The following is a 24,447-nucleotide window of genomic DNA, read 5'->3' as shown; positions in this document are numbered from 1 at the left end:
CCTGGACGAGTTTTGTGCCTTGGATTCAGAATTCAAACTTTCCATGAGCTTATATTTCTAGTAAATAAATAGCGCTGGTCAGGCTTAATTTGAAGAAGAAATCAGGCTTGGCAGTGGTTGAGATTTCCTTGGAAGGCCAGCTGGGGCGGAGGGGTGGGAGGGTTGACAGCAGGCTCTGGCCCTTCCTGGGCTGTTACCTGACCAGGTGAGCCCCTGCCCCGACCTCTCGGAGCTTCAGCAATGAAGGGATTGGACCACATGATCGCTGAGGTCCCTTCTAACTAGAATGGTCTGTGATTCTTGCAAGAAAACCAGTCTCTGAGGAGGCTGTGGTCACCTCATTCCTGTTTTAAAGGCTGAGTTGGCTTCTCTAAGGGTTAGCCAGCCTGACTGCCTTGTACTTCGGCTTTGTACCGGTGGCTGAAAGTCCCTGGGAGGCCAGGGGATAACAAGCCCACCCCTAAGAGATGAGCTTCAGTGAGCCTCCTGTCCCTTGCCCCTTCCCTGGGTCCCCGAGGCTGGGCTGCTTCCAGGACTCCTAGAGTGAGATGCACCCTGAGCCGTTTCATCTCTTCCTTCTCCGACTTCTCTGCCATTGAAAGGAAGGAAGGGAGGGAAACATGCTATTAACAGAGACCCCGAGAAATGCAGCCATTCCAAATGTTTTTCCAAAAGGCTCTTGGAGGTGTCTTGGAAGTTGGAAGAATTCAGCATTGCCCAGTGACGTGTGTGTAGAATCGTGGAGGGACATTAGTCAGGACAACACGCCTCAGGACAGAAATCAGTGGCAGTGAAGAGGTGTGTCTGTCACTGCCGGGAGGGTGCACAGTTCAGGTTTTGGAATCAGTGACGTGCGCCATTCCTAAATTCATTCAGAGCATTTGTTGAACGCCTACTCTGTGCTCAGAAGTATACCAAGTGTAGGGACTCGGAGGTGAGTGAGGCTTGGTGGCCCTGGAGCTCAAGGTGCTTGTGGTAGGTCATGTGATGCCCAGCTTGAGGGCTGGGCTTCTGGAGTCAAGTCACTGCTTTCTAGATGTGTGGCTTCTTGTAGGTGACTTAATCTCTTAGTATCAGTTTCCTCATCAGTAAAACAATAACAGAAATAATACTATCTCCATATGTAGCTCTTAGGGTTGTCGCAGGATGAAAGGACCTCCGTATATGGAGTGCTCAGCGCTGTGCCTGATGCATCTCTGGAATCCAGTGGGTATTAGCTGTCACCATCACCATCATCGGCATCGGGGCACTGAGGAGGGAGTCAGGTCAGTGGGAAGAGTGCTGGAACGCTCTCATCTCCTTGGGGATGAGGTCGGTGGGTGGGTAAGGAGGCTTCCTAGAGAAGGAGGGCAATGTGTGACTTGTGTCTGGGAGGGGGACTTGGAATTTGCCAGTTAATATGTTGGAAAAGGCTCTTTGGGCAGAGGGGCCTGAAACTGCCTTGCCTGTCTCATCTGATGAGCATGTGACTTCTCTTAAGTGAAGAGCCCAGTGTCTGGACTGCCTGAGTATCATCTCGTTAACCCTCCTTGGAGTCTGTGACACCCGGGAGGTGGCTGTTTATAGAAGCCTTGGGACCTTCTTGAACCATGCTTGGTTTGGTTTCCAGGTTCTGGGAATTCCTCACAAGGAAAGATTTGTCACATCTGAAGGGGAAAACATGGTTTAGGAGTCTAAGGATACCCTGTTATTTTAGATTCTAGGACAAATTGTCGAGTAAGCATATTTCATACAAAGCGTTCTCCACAGCATTGTGTGACAGCAGCTGGTCCCTTGTAATGGGATAATCATGTCTCCTTGTGCACACAAAAGTCTCTGAGGGCATATTGCTGCAGCTGGAATTTCTTACAATTTCCAAATTTGAATAACCCCTGTCTTAATGAGTCAGAGCCTTGTGCAATATTTTCAAACCTCGGGAACATCTTTTGCATTAGTTGTGCAATGAAATCCTGAGAAGAAGATGGTAGGCCTGTGTGATGAGCTGCTTTTTCCTCAAAGTGTGGTGAGATTTGCAGTATAATTCCCTTTCACATAGCCTTGGGTAAGATTTTACCCGATATCTGAGACTTGAGTCATCTCACACCCTGACTAAGAAGAGCTCTCTCTTTGGTGCCAGTATGCTCAGTGGCAGTCACTGATTAGTGGGGAGGGTGGACACAGAGAGTTCTGCCAGCTGAGGCCGCCCAGGCAGAGGGCTGCCAACTGGGCACGGGGAGGGCAGGCTCAGCGTTTAGCAGCCACACCTGCCTTTCTCTGGCACAGAGTAAGCTACCTGGACTGCAGGGGTATTGCGTTCTCCAGGACAGTTAGGGTGGTGGGAAGTGTCAGCAAACAGAACAATGACCCAAAGAGCTACTGCCACCGGTCACTCACTGGGAGCTGGGCACTGTGCCAATTGTGTTACAGGCCTTGCCTGCTTCTTTTCTCATGGCCACCTGGGCAGGAGGCGGCATCATCCCTGCTACCTAGCTGAGAAAACAGATGAGGCTCCGAGAGGCTAATTATAGCTTGTCCAAGGCCAGCTGGTAGGAGGAGGCAGAGCCGGGATTTGAACCCAAGCAAGTCTCCCTCCCAAACTATTTTTGAGACTTCTTTGACTCAAGTGCTATTGAGAAGCCTGTTGTTTCATCTTCAAATATTTGAGGGATTTTCCAGCTATCTTTCTGTTACTAGTTTCTAGTTTAATTCCGTTGTGGTCTGAGAACATACTTTGTATAATTTTTAGAGTATATTTTCTGGTCTAGAATGTGGTCTGACTTGGGGAACCTTCCGTGTGGGCTTGAAAAAAATATGTATTCCGCTACTGTTGGATGGAGTGTTCTATAAACGCCAGTTAGGTCTAGTCGGGGAGTGTTCAGGTCAGCTCTCTCCTGCCTGGTGTTCTGCCTGCTGGTCTGAAAGAGAGATGTGAGGTCTCCCGGGTCTATTCTGAAACACTGAATGACTGTCTCCAGCATGGACCACCAGGGTTAGAAAACCTGGGTTCTAGCCCCAGTTGGGCCTATTGGATGAGTTACTAACTCCCTCAGCCTCAGGTTCCTCACCTGCAACACGAGGACAGGGATGCTGCCCAGGAGTCATCAGCAGGGTACGGTGAGGGCCAGATGAGATCATGGGGATGAAGGAGCTTCGTCAACTGAGAGTCCTAAGGCACGGAAGTTGCGAGAGAGTGGGACCTCTAGTTGGCAAATCCGGATTCTTCCAGGACTCCTGGTAGAACTAGCACCGAGAATAGTAGAGCTGGGAGGATGGAAAGGGTAACGTGCCCACGGGGGTCAAGGCGTGGGTTTCCTCTAGGCGAGTCCTCTTGCCCCACTAAGATGTGGTGGCTCTGTGCCAAAGTGACTGAATTTTCAGGAAATCGATCCTCTGTTTCAGTAAGGCCAGAGGCAAGGTTCATTACCGTCATCTCCAAGGGCAGAGCACTTTGGTGCAAAACACCAGCATCCCAGTCATAGCACGCAGCGAACAGCCATCCCTGCGCCTGCACCGTGGAAGGGACACGCTCCCGCTGGGCGGGCCGTGGCCTGCGTTCCCGGGTTCTTCCCGGGCTGAGTTTCTGTTTAATGTCTTCTGGTCAAGACATGGCCTGAGCTGAGGTTTCTTAGAACCCAGCCTGACATTTCTCCACCAGTTTGATATTTTTCGTTCTGAGAAATGTGGTTCCGCCCTCACTGGAAGAAACCCATGCAGGAAAAGCCCCTCCAAGTAGGAGGAGGGGCAAGGATTTGAGGCGGTCTGGGAAGGACCCGTGTGCGTGGATATCTTCCGGCTGTGGGGTGCTGTAATACGTCCCATCTACAGTCTGTTCCCTTGGAACCCGTCATTGGCCAGCCTTGTACCCCTATTCTCTGCAAAACATCATTGTGCTCTCACCTTCCATGCCTGTCTCTAACCACGTCAACTCCCTGTTTTCACGTTTCTTGGATCTGGTGCACGAGGACACCACCCTCACTGCGGAGATGGCAGAGACGCCAAAGCCGCCAGCTGACTTGTAGGGGGAACAGAATCCCAGAGTATGGAGCCTGAGGGTGGAAGGCCCCTGCAGGTCCTATAGCCAAGCCCTTCACTTTACAGATGGGGAAACTGAGGCACCCAAGGCCACATGACTGTCACAGCTGTACAGCTCATCAGTGGGGGCCAGTGTGGAGTCTGTTTGTCCCGAGGCCCAGGGAGGAGCTGCTGAGCCCTCGCATCTCATGTGCATCCTCCTGCGGGAGCAGTCAGGTGTTTGGGAGAGGCCAGGGTCCATGCTCAGGATTTTTCTGTGCGGCTGGAGAAACAGGGGGTGCTTTCACTTAGCCTTTTTTTTTTTTTTTCAAAATAATATTGAAGAAAACTTTTTCTCACCAAAATAATCTCCTTGGGTTGGAAGATGACTAAAAAGCCATCCATGGGATGACTGATTTCCCTGCTTACGAGTTATAAGGACAAATAAATGCCCTTGAGTGGTAATTATAGTGCATTTGCTGAAGGGAAAAAAAAACAGCATAAATATCATGGTGGACACGCCAATGAATCAGGGCTGAGATGCTTCAGTGTGTTTAAGCTGTGGTTGTCTTTTCTTTGGGGCAAATATACCAGGTTTCCCCTTTCTGAGCATAAAGGCTCTTCTTAGTTTCTTTTTTCCATACTGTTTAGACATCTTGAAAAATGAATTTATACATTTGATTTCATATTTTACTATCTTAGTTTTTAAAGTTATAAATATAATTTAATCACATCAAAAATAAATAAAAGAGTAAAACAATTCATGGTTTCCCTATTACCATCTTTTCTGTCCCAAGCATGAACACCATGTGGTTAACTGTCCCCTTATTCATGTCCATTTGAGCCATGGTTGCTATTGCAGACAATACTGAGATGAACATTTCCTTTTTTTTATTTCAAAGTATTATGGAGTACAAATAATTTTGGTTGCATGAATTACTTATATAATACTTGAGTCATGGTTATAAGAGTGCCTGTCACCCAGATACTGTTCATTGTACCCATTAGTTAGGTCTTTGCCTGCCCCCTCCCCCGCCCCCATTGATTTCCGCTGAATTTTACTTCCCTCTGTGCGCATGTGTGCTCATCACTTAGTTCCAATTTAGTAGTGAGAGCATGTGATGTTTGGTTTTCTGTTCTCTAGATGCTTCACTTAGGATAATGGTCTCCAGTTCCATCCAAATTGCTGCAAAAGGCATTAATTCATCCTTTTTTATGGCTGAGTAGTACTCCAGGGTATACATATATCACATTTTGTTAATCTACGTATGAATTGATGGGCACTTGGGTTGATTCCATATCTTTGCAATTGTGAATTATGCTGCAATAAACATTCGAGTTCAGGTACCTTTTTGATTTCTTTTGGGTAAAAATCCAGTAGTGGGATTGCTGAATCAAATGGTAGGTCGACTTTTAGTTCTTTAAGCACTCTCCATACTGTTTTCCATAGAGGTGGTACGAATTTGCAGGCCCACCAACAGTGTATAAGTGTTCCTTTCTCTCTGCATCTACATCAGCATCTATTGTTTTTGGACTTTTTAAATAAAGGCCATTCTGGCTGGAATAAGGTGATATGAGATGAACATTTTCATGTTCACAGTTATTTCTGTATCTAGGATTACAATAACTGGATAGAAGGATATGGGATTTTTAATGGTCCTTGGTATATATTGTGAAATTATTTTCCAGAAGAGTTGTAGCAATATTTGTTGGAATCAGCTATAGAATTTCAATCTGTTAAGTCAGTGAGAGACCAAAAAAAAAAAAAATTCCCCCATAAGAAATTGCTCAGGAAAAATGGAAGAGGATGGTACCAAAGCGGCCATTCTTCCCAGTTGGTATTATAGATTACCTTGTCAGTGTTAGAAGTGACTTTTATTCTCAGGTTGATTGGTCCTAAGAGTTGAGCAATGTTTGGGGTAGAATGACCACTTTAAAAGTGGTTTACCTAGGCATGGGGTGAGTCGTGATCACAGACTGTCTCACCTGGAGGGGCTTGTGTGGTTGTCAGATCATCTGGTCCAACACTCGTGTCTTAGGCGAGGAACCTGGGACCAGTAGGGGGACGTGAAGGCCCAGGGACACAAGCCAGGACGTGATAGAGAACTTGAGTCTCCGGACGCCCAGCCCAAGGCTCACTGCTCTGGGGCTCCCAGACGCCAGCTCTGTCCAGGATGCAGGAGGCCAGATTGTTTGTGTTTGTTTTGAAAAGTAAAGAACATATTTATTCAAATGTTTTATACACATGGACAGAAGGATAGCAGGAGCCACATATAAAATTCAGTTTTCTAGTAGTCACATTAGAAAGTAAAAAGAAACAAGTGGCATTATTCTTTTTCTTTTTTTATAGTTTTATTGAGATATAATTCACATACTATAAAATTTACCGTTTTAAAGTATACAATTTAGTGTTTTTATATATTCACAACTGTGCTCCTATCACCACTAATTCTGGAAGATTTTCATCACCCTAAAAGGAAACCCAGTACCCATTAGCTACCCCATACTTCCCCTCTGCCCAGCCCCAGGCAAAAACCAATCTATTTTCTGTTCCTATGATTTTTGCCTATTCTGGACATTTCGTATAAATGGAATGAAACAGTATGTGACTGGTTTCTGCCACTTAGCATGATATTTTCAAGGTTCACGCACATTGTAGCATGTCTCGGTACTTCCTTCCATTTTATGGATGAAAAATATCCCTTTGTATGGTTGTAGGAAGACCAGACTTTTATTTTTTCTTCTCTCGGTGATGGGGAATCCTAACCCCAGCCCAGAAAGTCACTTTGCAAGTCTAACTGCTGAGGTGATCCTGGTTGGTTCTGTTGGAAGAAACTGAGCCACATGACTCAGGAAGCCGGTGTTAAAATGAGAATATTCTATACGGATGGGAATTACACACTGAAAGGAAAACGACAGGACATGCATCAGATTTATTAAACCATATGACTTTTCTGGGAGCTGGAAAGGATGTCGGAAACGGTCTAGCCTCCCCGCTCATCTTACCAGTGAGGTAACTGAGGCCCAGAAAGGGGTCGTGGCTTGTCTTGGGTTTGGGGGGCCACTTTTCACTGCTTACTTGAGCCAAAGTTTCCTTCTGGCGTCTGTCTCAGCTTTAACAAGTTCCTCTCCTTCTCCTCCTCATACCTCGAGAATGGCAGTTCATCAGCACCAGGTGCTGGGTACCGCCCAGGAAGCACCCTCACCTGGCACCCTCACCTCCCTCCCTCGGCTCTGCCTCCACCTTCCCGAAGCCCCAGACCCTCCTCCTCGACCAGGGGTCCAGGCCGCTGCTGGAGGCCGGAGGGCCCGGGAGGCTGAGCTGCCCCGGCAGCTCCAGACATAACAACCAGAGGAGTCGGAGCAGGAAGACAGCCTGGCCGAGAAATCTGCGAAGGTCAGGACCGGAGCCAGATGCTTATCGAGAGGAAAGTTAATAGTGTTTTTGTGAACTGAGCAGTCAGCTGTTTCCCCGAAGATAATAATAGACACATCATGTTGAGCCTTCAGGAGACTTCTGGAAAAAAAAAAATTGTGCGGTGGAATTGATTGGAAACTTTTTTTCTAATACATAAGATAGGTCAGAAAAGACTATCAAATGCAACGCAACAGACCAAACCCAGGCATTCACCACGGGTGTGCAAGAAAGGATTTTTTTCAGTGACAGGCACCTTTAGACATAGACACATTGTTCTGGAAAAGGTACCTCCCCCCCCCCAAAGCTACAGAACCAGGCTGTGCTTGTGACAGACAGCACAGTTAGGGGTTCGCAGCCAGCTGGCCAGGTGCCCCCTAAAAGCTCATTCCCAATTCGCTCTATTTGAGAGAGACTGTCTTCGACTTGTTTGGGTGAATCTCCCGCCTTCACTTCACCTGCCACAATCTTTTCCAGGCCCCATCAGCTGCAGCCTTGGCCCAGTCCCTGCAAACAGTTACTGCTCAGAGCACAAGGACGCCCCGGCTGAGTTAGCAGCTTGAGGTCTGGCGTAGGGTGAGCTTTTCCCACTCGGAGCCGTCTGGGAGACTGTACCGGAAAGAGAGGGGCTGCCAGCGCTTGGAAGTGCCAATGTGGGCTGGAAATCAAGGCCAGGCTCCCGGCTCTACCGCCTCTTCCTCCTTTATTCATTAAAAGGAAAGAAAGAGGTCACATGAAACGCTCCTGAATTACATTTCTTTATTTCTATGCAAAAGACCGAAAGAAAGTGTGGTCATCCATCATTCAATTTTTAACCTTTTTAAAAAAACAGTAATGACTGCTTGTGAGTTCAGTGTATTGTAATAAGAGCAGGTCTGAGGGCCATTGGCCATGGGAAGTTTGACACCAAGGACTGCGTCTTTCCCGTTTTGTCCTTCCTTAGACTTGCAGATGGTGCCCCTGACCTGCACAGAATTTTCAGGTTTACTTTAAACCTCAGCGGGGTGCCCTGGCCACAAGGCCATGCCTCTGTCTTCCCTGTGCATTTTCTCTGCAGGGTTCCAAGGAGCCCAATTGTGTAGGCCCCTGCACCCATGCCCCCAGTGCCCTGGAATTTGCAGCTGCAGCAGTGATTAGAATGGGGGTCTGGTTTCCTGGAATGTGCAAGGTCTCGCTTCTGTTTCTGCTGCCTCCATGCCCTGGACCAGCGCTGAGCCAGACGTTGGGCTGGAGGCGTTGCCGGACTAGGTTCCTTGGAATTTAATGGAGTGAGGCAGACAGAATGCAGCCACTCAAACTGAAAACATGGAGAAAATGAGTCTTTCGGGGCATCTTTGCTGCATTCCCTGGGTTGTGAGTTTTTTTTCTTTCCCCCTGGCAACCTCTCGTAAATAGGGGGCCGCATCCCTTTTCGCTTTATCCCTCATGAGCCATCAGGAACCAGTTGATTTCTCTCCTGACCCTCGGGACGAACACAGTCCAAGTCGCTGGGAGAGGTGGCAGCATGCAATTTCCCTGCAGTTCTTGGCTCCTCTAGATGCAGGTACCGGCCTCTCTTCCTCCCCACTTGTGCTTCTCACGGGTGTTCTTAATTTCAGCAAGAAACCTCACAAACGGAGTTTTCTTAGGGAAAAATTATCCCCCTTGCCCTCCCTGAACGTGGACCTGCACCTCTCCCTGGCTGTGCAGGATCAGGGTAGCTAACCACCTGCCTCCAGGTCCTGTCTCAACATGCCTACCCACACCTGGGACAGGTGTCCGACTTGGGCCCCAGGTGCCTGTGCTTGGCTAGAAGGGGTGGAGCCAGATTCCAATCCTGACATGGAAGGTCTGGAGTGGGGACCCCACATTCAGCCTAAAGACCAACGTCCCAGGTCCTCCCTGCCGTTCCCCCCCCCCCCGCCCCGTGGCTGGCCAGTTGCAGGCACTCGGTGTCACTGACCTGGGCCCACAGTCCTCAAATTTTCTCTGCTCTGCTTTGTCTCTCTGTCATTGTGCCCCTGCCCCGCCAGAAGTGCGGGGGACCTCCTGCCGGGACAGTGGGATGCTGGGCAGCGGAGGAAGGTTGGAGGACAGGTGGGCATCAGATCCAGCCCTGACCCCACCTCTCTATAAGGGCGCTGAGCTGTGTGTGGAACAGAGCAGATGTGGTGTCGGGACTGCCATTTCCACCTGAGGGTCCCGTCTGGATTTGGGTCTGGATTTATTTATCCAGCAAGTAGCCTCTTTGCAGTGACTTTTAATCTAGCCAGGCTACGGGCTGAAAGGAGTGCCAGGGAAATGCGAAACACGGCCCTGGGACCCCTGGCAAAGATGAAGAAGAGGAGGGCCTCCAGCATATACCCCCCAGGCAGCAGTCACGGGCGGTTACTTCTCATCATCAGATGGTCAGGAGGTGGCTTCCTGGCCCTTCCAGGGAGGACGGGAACGAGCTTTCCGTTGGCCTTAATTAGTGACCACTGTGCATTTCATGCCCTTGCTTTGGAGAGAGCTCGTATTGCTCTTGTCACTAATGCCCGGGCCACGTTGCAGAAGGAAGGGAGGCTGGAAGGGAGGAGGGTGACCTGCTCTTGACTGCTGCCCTGTCTGTCCTTCAGCTCATTCCTGGTGAGCAGACCCTGGCCGAATCCAGCCATGTTTCTGGCTGAGTTTCTTTCTTCATGTCTCCTCCGTCCTCCTGGATGATTGGTACCAGGCTGCGTTCTTATTTGTAGTCTTTAAAGTATGAATATCTTTGCTGGTATTTAAAGTTGAAGAAACTCGGTGAAAAAATCACAAATGATCTGAGAGCCAGCAGGGACCTCAGAAGCCGCCTGGTTGAGCCCGTTATTGTACGGTTGAGGAATCTTCAGCGTGGAGGGCTTGCCTGGGGCCGCCTGCCTCGGGTGGGGTGTGCTCTGTCCCCGGCACTGCGGACCACTGCGGGTGGGCGCCTGGCCTCCCTCCAGGTGGGGCACTGCGTCAGCTCCTGCAGATGGCCCGTGGGCTCCCGAGAGTCAGGCAGCATCTCAGGCAGCACCCGAGCAGCTCCTGAGATACTTTTTGGTACTTACTCTGGATTTGGGGTTTTAAGTCAAGTGAATTTGAAATGCAAGCCCGGTGGCCCCATGGGCATGGATCTGTGCAGTCAGTCACACACAGTGCCTGTGTTTGGAAGGGTCCTGCACCTGTTTGAATGCTCTGCTGTTGCTGTCTTGAGATTCTTAGTAAGTTTTGAAGAAGGGGCTCTGCATTTTCATTTTGCACTGGGCTCTGAAAGAAAATTATTTAGCCGGTCCTGAATGTAGGACAGTGCATTAAAATGCGATTGATTTATTTGATCAATTCACTCTTGCAACTGATTTGAATTTTGGGAACATGCTGTTCCCTGCGAATAAAGGAGGATTCATTTCTTTTCCCTCGAATACACAGCGTTCTGTTTTCCAAATTAGCTTTCCTGATCAGCTCTACTGAGAAATTGGAAGGCGGGATTGTTCTTGCTGGAAGGGAAGGCTGGGCTGTTAATCCTGCATCCTGGCCCTGGTCTCCCAGCCCTGAAGTGTGAAGCATGTTCCCACAGTTGTGTGAGCTGCAGGGGGCTGGAGGCTGGCAGAGAGGGCAGGGACCAGGAGGCTGCAGATGCAGAGCCCAGCTTGGGCGCCAGACAGACGGGGCAGCCTCTTGCCTCAGCCACTTGCCAGCGCTGAGGCTTTGGGCAAGCAATGTGCCTTATGTCTCCAGTCCTCTGATTTTTCATCTTTCTAAAGACTGGGGATAAGATCTAGCCTGCAGGCTTGCAGGAGTAATTAGAGATAACATCTGTGCCTAGCCTTGTGCTTGACACACAGTAATGCTCTGTAATAAATAAGGACTATCATTATTCTTATTGGTGTTATGCTATTATTGCCAGCATTGAAGGTTGGGTGGGATTTGACTAGCTATAGGGGAGGAGAATGGAGTATTCCAGGAAGGAAGGAAAATAGTGTGAATGCCAGAGGATGGGGTGGAATGTAGGATTTTGGAAGCTGGGGGAGAGGTCTGCAGGGCTGCGAGTGTGTGCTGAGGAGTCCTGGGAGAAGACTTGGGGACTCAGAGTCACGTGATGTAGGGCGCTGTGGGCCAGATGGAGATGCCCACGGGGTCCTGCAGGAAGTTCACGCACCCACACAGTAGCATCGTCAGTTATGGGGAGACACAGAAAACAGGCCAGACCTGCCTGCATTAGAATGTAGAATGGGATTCTTAGAATCTTCAGAAGTGTGAGAGGAGCCACTTGGAGGTGTTGAAATGCACTGGGGAGGGTCGACCAGGGGCTGGGCTGGGAGCTGGGGAATGACAGCCCAGGAGGGCTTGGCCTGGAGGGCGGGACGTGGGTTGAGTCTTTGTGTGTATTATTGCACTTGTGGTGTTATCTCATGTTACAGAAGGGGAGACTGAGGCTTGAGCAGGGACAGCCACTACCTGAAGTCACACAGCTGCAGGGGACAGAGGGCAGGTCTGGCTCTGCAGATGCTGTGGCATTAACTAGGAGCCACAATCTGTGACCTTTCTTAGCCTGGTGGACCCCCGGGAACATATAGTGGTTGGAGTTCAATTCAGCATTCCCGTCCATCCCTGACAATTGAGTTTGTGAACCAGAGTTGCCTGACAGGGTGGGAGAGGGCAGACAGCTCTGCAGGGAGAAGGGACATGGGACAGTGTCAAGAACAGGGCAGAGCATCTCTGATCGTACGCAGGGAGGACTGCGGGGAAGGGGCCAGCCTCAGAGTCTCCTGGGATGGCCAGGGAGGGCTGCCATAGTCCCTCTGAAGCGGAGCCCTCTCCTGCTGGCCACAGGGTGTCGGTGACTGAGGGTCCCACTGGCTGGCAGGCCGAGGCAGTGTGACCTGCCGGCGTGGCTCAGGTGGCAAGGAGGGAGTGGGCCCTGCTCCCTGGGCAGGAATTGGTACCTTCTTCCCACTGGCAGGTCCAGGTTTTATGGGATCTGAAACCTGTAACTCAAAATTATGGTTATAACCTTAGGTATGAAATGATTATTTATTTAGATTGAAAAAAAAGCTGCCCCAAATTACAAGCTTCAGAAAGTGGACAAATACCACAACCATCACAAAATCCAGAAAAATAGGATGTTTTTAAAATTAACTGCCAGATACACCTTCACCTTTAGAATACTTTCCCCCGCTGTAGTTTCTGGCCATGGACTCTTTGTTCACCTTTTCATGTGACAATGATTTAGTAATATTTCCTGGAGAGAAAATAGAATGATTTATTATCATTTTTATTATTTTTATTTTATTATGATGATGATGATCAATTCAATCTTTCTTCTGGCGTATTTGTCCCCTGCCCACATATGTGCTGTCCTCTGTACAACCTCTGGCCTGTACCAGGGGAGCTGGTGGGGTGGGCAAGAGGGTGACCCTGGAAACCCTGTCTGTGCCAGGACAGATACAGCAACTGACCTGGACGTGGAAGTAACTTCAGAGCACACAGATATATCTCATTGAACCCAAACAAAATGATTCCCCAGTTTTACTCTCCCCTTAGCTGCATCTCTAAATGCCTGCAGCCACCCTGGCCGGACAGGTGTGTGACAGAGGGCAGGAGCCTGTGGCCTCTACCAGCTGCAGCTGAACTACTTCTACAAATTCTCTAAAAGCGCTTGACAACGCTTTGCCAAGGCCCCTGGCAGTGCGCAGGGAAGGCTCTAAGCCGAAGCTTTTTGGCCTTCTCTGTAGGTAAATCCACCTTTGCTCTGGATTATTGCACCTGCGCAGGGATTCAGAATTGGCCACTGCAGAGAGCCCAAGGGACGTCAGGCAGAGGTTCTCAAACTTTCATGGTTGGTGGCACCCTTAGTGTTGCAGCAATTTTTTCTTGGTACCCCGTAAGCCAAAACATTACCCAATAGGTTAATTTATCAAGTAGTTGGGTCCAAAAGTTTAGTAAGTATTTGTGTCCTTGCAACACAGGCATTGAAAAAAAAAAGAACAAAAAAAAATGACATTTTAATTTAATTATTCAATAAGCACAATTACTCATGAGTGGGACGTGTGCGCCTGTTGGGTGTCACACGACCTTTCCAATCTTGGAATCAGACTGGGCACCGCCACCCCTGTTTCCAGTTCCACATTGATTTTTGTGGTATTTTCTTTTTATCACAGCAACCGCCAGAAATCCAGCTTCACTAGGACAAGGACTCACCCAGAGGAATGTAGTGAGATCTGATTTTGAAACTGGGAACTATTCAGAGCTGGTTTACAAGGTGTGCAGCAGATATCGAGTATTTCCCCAGAAAACGAAATATCCTGTGAGTTTGCTGTGACATTTTGGGGTGCCTTGGGGCAGACTGTGAGATCTTCTTCTTGCCTCAGATCTGATCTTTACATGGCATTTTTGCCTTAAAGATGAAAGAAACACACATTTGGATGTATTTAAAGTACATATTCAATTTTGTGCATATTCTTTATGAGAAACACGTATAAAAATCCATCCTTTGGTTCGTACTCCCCTGACAGTGATTTTCATTCTCACTGCAACAAATTTTCTTGAATATGGTAATTATGTCAAATGCTTAACCTGACACCTTGCTATTTTTGGTAAATTCCATATAATGGACAATAATTATTAAAACTTATCAACAGGCCGGGTGCGGTGGCTCACGCCTGTAATCCTAGCACTCTGGGAGGCAGAGGTGGGTGGATCGCTTGAGCTCAGGAGTTCAAGACCAGCCTGAGCAAGAGCAAGACCCCGTCTCTACTAAAAATAGAAAGAAATGATACGGACAGCTAAAAATATATATAGAAAAATTAGCCGGGCATGGTGGCGCGTGCCTATAGTCCCAGCTACTCGAGAGGCTGAGGCAGGAGGATTGCTTGAACCCAGGAGTCTGAGGTTGCTGTGAGCAAGGCTGACGCCACGGCACTCTAGTCCAGGCAACAGAGTGAGACTCTGTCTCAAAAAAAAACCAAAAAAACCTTATCGACATTGTGTGTCTCTCTCCTTCCTCCTAGAAGGAAGTTGCTGGAAGTAGGTAAGAAGTATTAGTTGTAAAACCCCAGGGATGATGTGCTCCAAGGAACATTTATGAAGTTGTGCTTGACTAGTAGTTTATACAGAGAAGAGATGAGTCATTTGTTATCTTGGGATTGAATCCTGGCAATTTTTAAACTCATAAAGTTACAGGAAATGTTGGCTGCTCTTCATGGGCTCTTTGTTGTATTAAAAATCATTAATGATAAATATTTATTAGATAAAGTGGAAAGATCTATCTCTGTGAATTGTTGTAACTCATCATTCTACTAAGTGTAGTTATTCAGAATTTTTCTGTTTAAAAATGAAATCACATAGTGTTGCATAAATCATTCACTTTTTTTTTTCTACAGAATTATTTTGGATATTCTAGGCTTTTTGCTTTCCACATACCTTTGCGAAATAGCTTATCAATTTGTACAAAAAATCCTGCTGGGATTTTTCACTGGGAATATGTTTAGAGGTCAATTTGGGGAGAATTCGTAGCTTAACAATAGTGAGTCTCCTCATCTACAAGTATGGTACATCTCTCCATTTCTTTAGGTCTTCCTCATTAGGACAGTGTTCTGTAGCTTCCAGTGTACAAGGCTTGCACATACTTTGTAAAATATTTCCCTAAATATTTGATATTTTTAGTGCTGTTATAATTGATATTTAAAATTTTTAAATTGTTGCTAATACATAGAAATACAAATGATTGTGTATATTGACCTGTTATCCTGTGAATTTATAAACTCACTTATTTTAGTAGTGTATTTGTAGATTCCTAAGAGTTTTCTATATAGACCATCATATATATCATCTGCAAATGAAGACAGTTTTACGTTTTCCTTTCCAATCTCCCTGCCTTTTCTTTCTTTCTCGTGCCTCATTGTGTGGGGCGTCATTGAACTGCAGCCAACTCCAGCTGTCTGTACAGTAACGGAGCAGTTACTAGGGCCAGGCCTTGACCTTGCACAGGGCTTTTCGTCCTCGTTGCCGTTTGCTGCCTGGGTTCTGGCCTATGGGACCAGCGCAGGGAGGATGTGAGGTCCTTGCCTCCCAGGGGCATTATATTTGCTGCCTTCTGGTTGGTTGTGTCCTCGGGTTGAGAGCTCAGCTGGGCTGCGGTTCAGGCTAGATTGCCTGCTGCCCCTGCCCCTGCTCCCTTCTTCAGTGGCCGTGAGGTAGCCCTGTAAGCTGGGAACAGAGGTACAGGTTAAGGCCAGGAAAACCAGCCTGCCACACAGGCTCTCCCTGATCGTGCCTCCACAGTGGTGCCCACGGCGACACTGTTAGGAGGAGCCCGGGTGGGTGGGTGGGTCTGCAGTCACCTCCACCTGTCCCTTTACCTCCATGGTGTGTGAAGTGTTCACACCTGTGCAGAGCTGCCCTGAGCAGCACGTGGCCAATCCTTTGGGATTTTGTTTTTCTATTTAAATTGTATGCCATGGCTTGATCAAGTTGTTCATATACAGTACAAACATGCTCACGAGATCAGCAAAGAAAACACATTGAAGTAGGTGCTTTTATCATCGCATTTTATGGACAAGGGGCTAAGGCTTGGAGGAGTCAGGTGACATATCTAAGACCACACAGCTAGTGAGCACCAGGCTGAACGTCACACTCTGGTCCATCTGAGGCCAGAGCCTGTGCCCAGCATTGTCCCCATGCTGAGTGGCCTGGACACCTGTCCTATGTCCCTCTGTATCCCTCAGAGAGTGGGCTGTGCCAGAGCCAGCCTGGGCCCGTCTCTGGGGATTCTCCACCCAGGTTGACCACTCCGGGAGGAAGGCGTTGACCAGCAGTGGACATCAGAGCAAACGGGGCCAGCCAGAGAGACCATCAGGCGGCGGCAGCCCCCTCTAGTTGGAGGGATGAGCCTTTTAAGCGGAACAGGAATCTAACACTGAGCCAAGCTGCTTTTAGAGACACTGCTATTCCTCATTCTGAAATTGCGTTTGGACAAACCAAACATTTCTTCTTCTTTGGGTTGACGTTTTGTCCATTTTCAACAGTGAGTGGCTGGTCCTTAGGTTTGATTGTTTCTGCTCTGTTTAATTTCCCTGTTGCCGCCAGTCCACCCGGAGATGGTAACCGAGGTCAGTGGTTGCCTTTTCATCTCAGCTGCACAATGAAGCCTTGTCAGTTGGCCTTTTCTCTGTGGCCCATCCTCCCTCTGCTCTTCCTTTCTGCTCGCTCGTCTGCTGAATGTGGAGAGTCCTGGGCCCGATCTCAGATTCCACGTGCTCCTTACCTTGCTACAGTGTCGGGTGAGAGGGAGAGAGTAGGATTAGATCACAGAATGTTGGAGTTGGAACAGACTTGGAAGCTCATTCTAGAAGCAGCATCCCATTGTACAGATGAGGAAATGGAGGCTACTCGGTGGCCCAAGGATGGAGCTGGTCCTTCTAGTGCCCAAGCCAGACCCTCCCCAAGCTCCCGTGTTGTTTTCTTGGTGGACAAACCCCAGAGCCACTTTCTCTGGTCCGTGGGAGAAGACAACTGCTTCTCATTTTAGCCAGAAAACCCTGTGTTCATTTTCACCCCATGTGGGCAAATTCTCCCACACCTAATCTGGGAAACCAAAAAGAGGAAGTGAGTTACTGATCCTTGGTGGCGAGACGCTGGTCATCATCATCCTCGTGAAGGTCTCGGAAACACCACGCTCTCTCTGGGCTTGCTGGCCTTGCCGGAGTTAAACCTGCTCTTGGCCTCACCCCAGGAAGCTGGTCCAAGGAAGCCCAGATGCGTTTGTTTACAGCTGTCACTGTCACTGGTGATGTTCGCCAGGCTCTGTGTTCGGGAGTTTCCAGCCCTCACTTCCGTCTCCTGTTGAAGTGCGCCCAATTAATAACAGCTACCTGCCGGGGGAGCAGGTCCTCATAGGGCCAGTATTAATGTGGAAAAGTTGTAGATTTAGTGAAAATGTGGGCTTGGGACGGCTTGCCCAGATTTACCTGTTATTTACACTCTATTAAAAAAAATTAATGTCCATGGAGAAGTTGCTTAAAGTCAGTGAGCCTCTGTTTCCCCCAATATAATATGGGAACAGTACCTGATTTTCCTATTCCACAGGTAGGTAGGAAAAAAAATAAGATCAGGTAGCATGTGAAAGGGTTTCGAAAACAAAAATAAAATGATGCTATCGTGACTGTGTTAAATTAGTTTATTTTCCCTAGTAGTTGCAGATCTTTCTGTGCACCTTACAAAATCAAGCTATGCAAAGAGGTAAGATGCTGTAGCACTCAGGAGCCAGGACAGAGTGGGGCTTTGTCCACAGGTGCTCTCCCACTTCTGAGAAGGACAGCTCGGGAGAGGCAGGCTGGCCCTTGAGATGTCCCCGTGCCCCATGGTACTGAGTTGGGTTACTGCAGTCCCTGGTGGCACAGCAAGGCAGGGACAGAGGAAACAATCCACAGATGCTCTGGTGCCACCAGGGAGTGTGGCTGTGCAGCTGTGATGGGTCACAGGAGGGCTTGGAAGTCTCACAGCTTTTACTTACAGCCGAGAGCCTGGGGAATGGCTGCCCCACTCCTGGTGAGGGAAGCGTGTGTGTGTGTGTGTGTGTGTGTGTGTGTGTGTGTGTGTGTGTGTGAGTGTATGTACATGTGTTGTGTGAGTATATGTGTGTGTCGGTGTATATGCATGTGAATGTGTATGTGTGTGCATACTCATGAGTGTGAGCACACATGAATGTATGTATGTTTGTGTGCACATGTGCCTCTGTGTGTACGTGTGAACATGTGTGTATGTGTTGGGGTGGGCACACAAGCCCTTTGGTAAATAAGTGGCCTGTCTGCAGGTCAGTGGTTTCCTTTTAAACTGCAAACTCCAGATGCAAATCCTGCCGAGCTGTAATGGGGATTGAGAAGTGAGACGGATACGCCAGTGCATCCTAGGCCATCTGTGAAGGAACAGGTTTCTTTTCCTTTTATCCATCATGGATCAGTTTTTGCAAAATACGCTAGAAATGAATTACTAGGAAAATGCAATGAAAATGACATAAAATATAAATCCCAATTTTGTTTTATTTCGATAGATTTAGGGATACAAGTGGTTTTGGTTACATGGTTGAATTGTATAGTGGTGATGTCCAGGTTTTTAGTGTACTTGTCCCCTGAATAGTGCACATTGCACCTGATAGGTAGTTTCTCTTCCCTCACCCCCTCCCAGCCTCCCAGCTTCTGAGTGTCCAATGTCCACCATATGCATGCCCCCACGTACCTGACGCTTAGCTCCCACTTACAAGTGAGAACATCCAGTATTTGGTGTTCCATTCCTGTGTTACTTCACTTAGGATAATGGCCTCCAGTCCCATCCAAGTTGCTGCAAAGGCATTACTTCAGTCTTGTTGATGGCTGAGTAGTATTCCATGGTGTATATATATAGACCACATTTTCTTTATCTACTCCTCAATTGAGGACAAGCCCCAATTTTTAATTTTTTGATGCAAAAGGCATAATAAGTTTACTGTGTGGAATTGCTGTAAAGGTTTCCAAAAGCTTCCTGTCAGTTTGTAGCGAGCAGCTGGCAGGGCAGCCCTGGTCCCTGGAGCCCACTTGTGCGGCACTGAACCAGCCCGCTCTGGGAAGGGACACAGGCAGAGGGTGATGCCATGTCAAAGTGGCCCTGGGTGGCCAGCTTTGTGGCAAGGCTGGTGGGAGGTTGAGGTATTTGCTGGTGCCTCTGCTCAGTATTTTTGTGGTGACAGTGTTGAAAGGAAGCACCCAGGCTAAGAGGTCTTCATTGGAGTTCACTGCCTTCCCTGGGAGCCGGGAGGGCCTTTGCTGCCTCCAGAGTTCCAGAGACCGAGTGTGCCCTCTGGCTCCCCGTGACCGTACCTTTCTCCAGGTGATCACAGCACGAAGCCCAGGATCGTTAAATCTCTTCTCTTTGCTTTTGTTCTCAGGGCAGGAAGATCCGAACAGTTTGCGCCATAAATATAACTTTATTGCTGACGTGGTGGAGAAGATCGCCCCTGCCGTGGTTCACATTGAATTGTTTCGCAAGTAACGAGAGGCTTTCTTTTTTCTGTAACCTCTGACGCTTTCACCAATAAATGCTGCCATTAACAAATCATCAGAGCTCTTTTTGAGACACATTAAAGTGTCATTGAATATGTTCCTACATTAAGATAAGCATTTCTCCCTTACAACGTTTTCCCATTTGACTATATAAATCTACCTCCTTGACCCTCCTAGATGTTTTAAGAGCCTCTGGCCCTGAAGAGATTCCCAAAGGATATTTTCTAAGTGGAATGTTTTGATGCATGCAAAAATTGGCAACACGTTTAGATTTTTAAATGTTAAAACCCAATATATAAAGTAACCATTGCCAGGTGTGTGTCATTATTGCAGAACCAATTAGTCCATGTGTTGACATGTTCATTTTAAGGTGTTTCGGGCTTAAGTCTGTATTCCTTTGGATTCCAGGCTTCCTTTTTCTAAACGCGAAGTCCCAGTGGCTAGTGGGTCTGGGTTTATCGTGTCGGAAGATGGACTGATCGTGACCAATGCCCACGTGGTGACCAATAAGCACCGGGTCAAAGTTGAGTTGAAGAGCGGTGCTACCTACGAAGCCAAAATCAAGGATGTGGATGAGAAAGCAGACATTGCACTTATCAAAATTGACCACCAGGTGAGCGGTCTTCCCCTGGGGAAAACCTTGGTAAAACCTAGAAATGGCACAGGCACCAGAGCTTTGTGGTGGCATGAGAGTCTCGGAGTGCGCCAGGCTGGCCCTAACCAGTCAAGTCTGCACCAAACGGGGGCCCTGACGCCATGCCGAGTGTGGCCTGGGGTTGGGGAGGGGGAGGGACTCAGGGATGCTTCTAAGAAGCCAGGCTATCAGATCAGAGAGTTTTTATTAATAAAATAGTGTTTTAAATGCTTATAAAGGAAATTAATAGGTTTGTAAAGAAATTAGTAGGTAAGCAATGAAAACTGAGTCTTCCTCCCCTACCTGATCCTGAGGCACTGTTGTTGCAGATTTTTATTCATCCCCCATAGATAGGTCAACTGTTCACAATATACACAGTATTTATTGGGTTTTAGATAGAGCCATACTTAACATGTAAACAGCTGCTTTGAATACAAAGCAAGTCTTCCAAATCAGGGGCTTCGCAGGGTTATTAGATGTGTTTTAAAACAATGTTCCATACTCAAAAAGTTTTGGAAAACTTGAATTAAAACAAAGCTAATGGATTTCTTCATTATAGAACTTGTCAGAGCCTTTCATATGCTAATGTGCACAAGGCTTGCCTACAAATGGGTGTAGTCTCACCACTATTTGCCTAAATTATAATGATCTGAGCATTAAGTTTTTTTAGGTGAGAGGGGCAGAACTGAGACAGAGTGAGCTCAGTTTGGGAAATGCTGTATTTGAAAATGCTTTCTCTTTAAATATTCTTCTTGCAATCAGCTTTGCTCTGTTGATTTGTTTAGCAAAGTCTACATGGCTGGAATGAAATACAGTTCTTATAGGCTCAGCAAGAATCCCCATTCCTTGGCACATTGATTACAGGGGCTCAGTTTGCTGTGTGGCGTGTGCCTTAAGAATGAGCTGTGTTTTCCGGATTCTTCACATTCTTACAATTTTCTAGACTTCAGATGAAGAGAAGAATCAGGGTAGGTTGGAATCCTGTGTCTGGCTAAGGAAGAGACCAGAAAGACTGAGCCAGGCGGGGTCTCTTGTCCAGGTCTCTGCCTGCCTCCCTTTACCTGGAGTTGGCTGTGAGGTCAGACAAGGTTGCACATTGTCCAGGCTGTTTGTGCTACTGGACAGCACACTAGGAACACTGGCTTCTGGAAACAGCCCTGCATGTACTGATTGGGCAGTAGAATTTTGGATTCTGGGTTCTGGATTCTGGGTCGTTGTCTTCTTTCTTTAATAGCACCAAGTTGCTGCCTGAGCCCAGGCTCCCTCGTAGCCAGCATTTTGGAAAACCACCGGCTCACACACTTACACCCCCCCTCCTCCTTCCCCAACGTTCCTGTACCCTCTCTGTGGCTTTGTTGCCAGGCACGGCCAAAGAGGCCCAGGGTAGATACAGGCTCTGTGCCTGGTGTGGGCTTTAGTGAGGTTGCAGTTGCGTGTTATTTCTGTTAGGTTACCGTGGAATTTCTGGCAACAACTAATCTTTCAAAATGTGTTTATTGGTTACAAGATAATTGGGCTGGGCCTCGCCTTCATCTCTGACTTTCACCCAATCTGCAAGTGTTGTCCCCATTTTAGAGAGGAAGAAATAGGGGCTCAGAGAATTTCACTAACCTGTCTGAGGTCGTACGGCTACACCTCATTCATCCAGCCCCCCTGAGCCGGCCGGGCTGCTGCTGCCCAAGTGCCCAAACCCACGGCCATTGCCGGAGGGATGTAATGGGACAGCTTGACCTTAAATAGCCCATGGGAAGGCTGGCACGTCCCTGTTTAGGAACACTCTGCTAGAAAGGTGTCCAGGATGTGGTAGGCTCTCCGGAAGGAGGCCGGCAAGAATAGCACAGCTGCCGCCACACGTGGGGACTTGTCAGCCCCATGGAGCCCTTGGAAGGCAGCCCGCAGCGGGGGCCACGGCTGTGTGCGGCCGGGCGCCGGGCTGAGCACTGCGTGAGCTGCTCCCTCTGAGTAACTTCGCGTTTGGAATGTGTGGGCGCATACCGGGCAACTGCTTCTGGCCGGGGGGTATTCTTTGCCGATTCTGAGCCAAGGTGGAGGCTGTCTCCTGTGTCATCCCTGACATGTCCCGGCAAGATGTGAATGATCTCAGTGGACAAGTTTTGTGGAGTGAGTCTGACGTGGCTCTTGCTGTCCCGGGAGTCTAGCTGTTCAGCCAGCAGCGTGCTGTTTGACATGTGTTTCAAGCCTGAAAAAAGGGGGCTTGAAAATTTGAAATTGACCTGATGTGGCTTTTCAAAATGGAATCGGAAATGAAAGGATATTAAATTGCAGGCACCCACACAAAAGACTGTTTTTCCACTGACTAAACTGCTTTTTTTTTGCTGATAGTAGTTGGAAGTAGGCAGAGTGAAAACATCTCTTCCAGCTCTTTCTCCTTTGTTCCCTTGCTCTGGTGATAGGTTATTTGCGGGGAGGGTCTAGTTTGTAACGAGGCTCAGTTTGGGCAGAGCCAGCCACCTCGGGAATCGGAGCATAGAGTCACCGCCCAGCGCGTGACTGAATAAATGTGTGGTGGGCAGTGGCTGGGTGTGAGCGTGCCTTGGCCTGTGTCATTTTAGGGACAAGAAAAGGAAGAAACAGATTAGGAACACCCAAGAGAGGGCAGAACAGAACCAATCAAAACTGGGCTTGTCGAAGGAAAATCACCCCACATGGTGCCTTGTCGTGTGAGATCGTGGCCCAGCCACCCCCAGGGCCATTTAGGAATAACCTGGGAAGCTGGTGAGATTGCCCACCGTGCCCAGCGGCCCAGGGACTAAGCTGGTGGCTGCTAATCTAGGCACAGTTCCTCCCCCGGCATCACAGTTCCACCTGCAGGATTCTCCGTGAGGCAGACTGCCATTGTCCTTCCTGCATGTGGCATTGTTGACACTTTTACTGAACTGGAAATGAGCGTGGACATCTGCTCTCATGTGCACTTGACATCCACCTCCCCCCTTTTCTGGGAGCAGCAGCCACCAGCGTTTCCTTCGGGCATCTACTTCTTTCCCCACCTCTGTGGACAAGCAGAGGCTCCTCTTGGATTTGCAGATTGCAGCTGGTGTCACCCCCAGAAAGACCAACCTGGGTGAGGCTGCCGTAGCCCCTGCCGCCGAGACTCCTCGCTGCCTGGGGTCTCGCTCTCTGAGCCCAATGTGTCTGCTTTTTCTCCCATTCTTGGAGCTCCGCTCCCGTCTCCAGTGGCTTGGAGTTGCCAGAGATGTTTCTGGGCTTGTGACCAAAGGACTCGTTTAGCTTTTCACTGCTGAGCAGACACGTGTGCACGCGCTGGGCCTGCTGAATTGTGAGACCCGGAAGAACTTCTGGGAGAGGGCGCACAGAGCAGCCCGCTTGCCGGCTCCGCTGCCCCCCACCAAGCTGGGGGAGCGAGGGTGTCCCCCTGCAGGCCCATCCCCTCCAACCCCTGTCTGTGCTCCTGTCCAAATCAGAAACTCCTCTTCCTCTGGGACCCAGGACTGGGGCTGGCCTGGGCCTGGGGAGGGAATGGCAGCTGCAGAAAGTCGGGACCGCGTGCATGTAAACATTTTAATAGAAAGCAGCTTGGACGCAGACCGTTTCCAAATGTGTTCAACATGAGCCACTGGCTATGTGCAGAATACTTTTAACTTTCATCCAATGGCAGCATTTTCTCCATGCAGTTTTTATTTTTCCTTGAGCAGTTCAGGGAGTGTGGGGAGGGAGAGGGAGAGAGGAAAGTCAAGAGAGAGCTTTTTGGTTTCCGTGGGCCAGAGTATGGGAAGAAATAATGGCATGTATTAAAGAAGGTAGGAGGGGAAGGTTCCTTTTGATACAGCTGTTTTTCCAGCTGTGCTGATTAGGAAACTTGGAGAAAAGCATCTTTCAGATCATGTCCTTCCCATCCTATACAAAACCCTTTACAGATTCCCCACTGTTTGTACAGAGGAATCTTAACTCCTTACCGGGGTCTGGAAGGCCTGACCTGATGGGGCCCCCTCCCTCCTGGCCTCTCCTGCCCCACTGCCCCCCACCCTCCCTGCTCGGTGTCCCCCACACCCTGCTTGCCTGCCTCGTGGGCCTGCCAGGACGACGCTGGGACTGTGGTCCCTGGTAGCTCAAAGCGCTGGTGAGGCAGTGAGGTTTCCTGCGATGCTTTTCCCTGACGCCAACAGCCAGGTAAATATTTGGAGACGGCCTTGTCGGCCTTGTCGAGGCTTGTGAGATGGTTTTCTTTCCTCCCTGCCCCCCGCAGGCCTGTGCCAATCCCTGGCGACCTTCGGGTGGACAGCACCCACAGACCTGTTTGAAGTGGCCAGAGAGCGAAACCTCTGGGCACTGGGGCAGCTTTGTTTGCAGAGGGTCCTTTTACTGCTGAGCTTGCTGGAGGGGCAGGAAGGCCGACACCCCGATCTCCATGA

At 48.7% G+C, this 24,447-nt stretch overlaps 1 protein-coding gene across 1 annotated transcript in view; it reads left to right on the top strand.

Moving 5' to 3' along the window:
• Window positions 1-24,447, top strand: part of HTRA1 (HtrA serine peptidase 1) — a 48,176-nt gene that overhangs the window by 5,295 nt on the left and 18,434 nt on the right. The window contains exons 2-3 of the mRNA XM_045568329.1: window positions 19,308-19,407; window positions 19,831-20,035. Coding sequence (XP_045424285.1) covers window positions 19,308-19,407; window positions 19,831-20,035 — 305 coding nt within the window. The remainder of the gene's footprint in view (window positions 1-19,307; window positions 19,408-19,830; window positions 20,036-24,447) is intronic.

Source organism: Lemur catta, chromosome 14 (genome assembly GCF_020740605.2).
Source record: "Lemur catta isolate mLemCat1 chromosome 14, mLemCat1.pri, whole genome shotgun sequence".
NCBI lineage: Eukaryota > Metazoa > Chordata > Mammalia > Primates > Lemuridae > Lemur > Lemur catta.
This window is presented reverse-complemented; position numbering and strand designations above follow the sequence as displayed.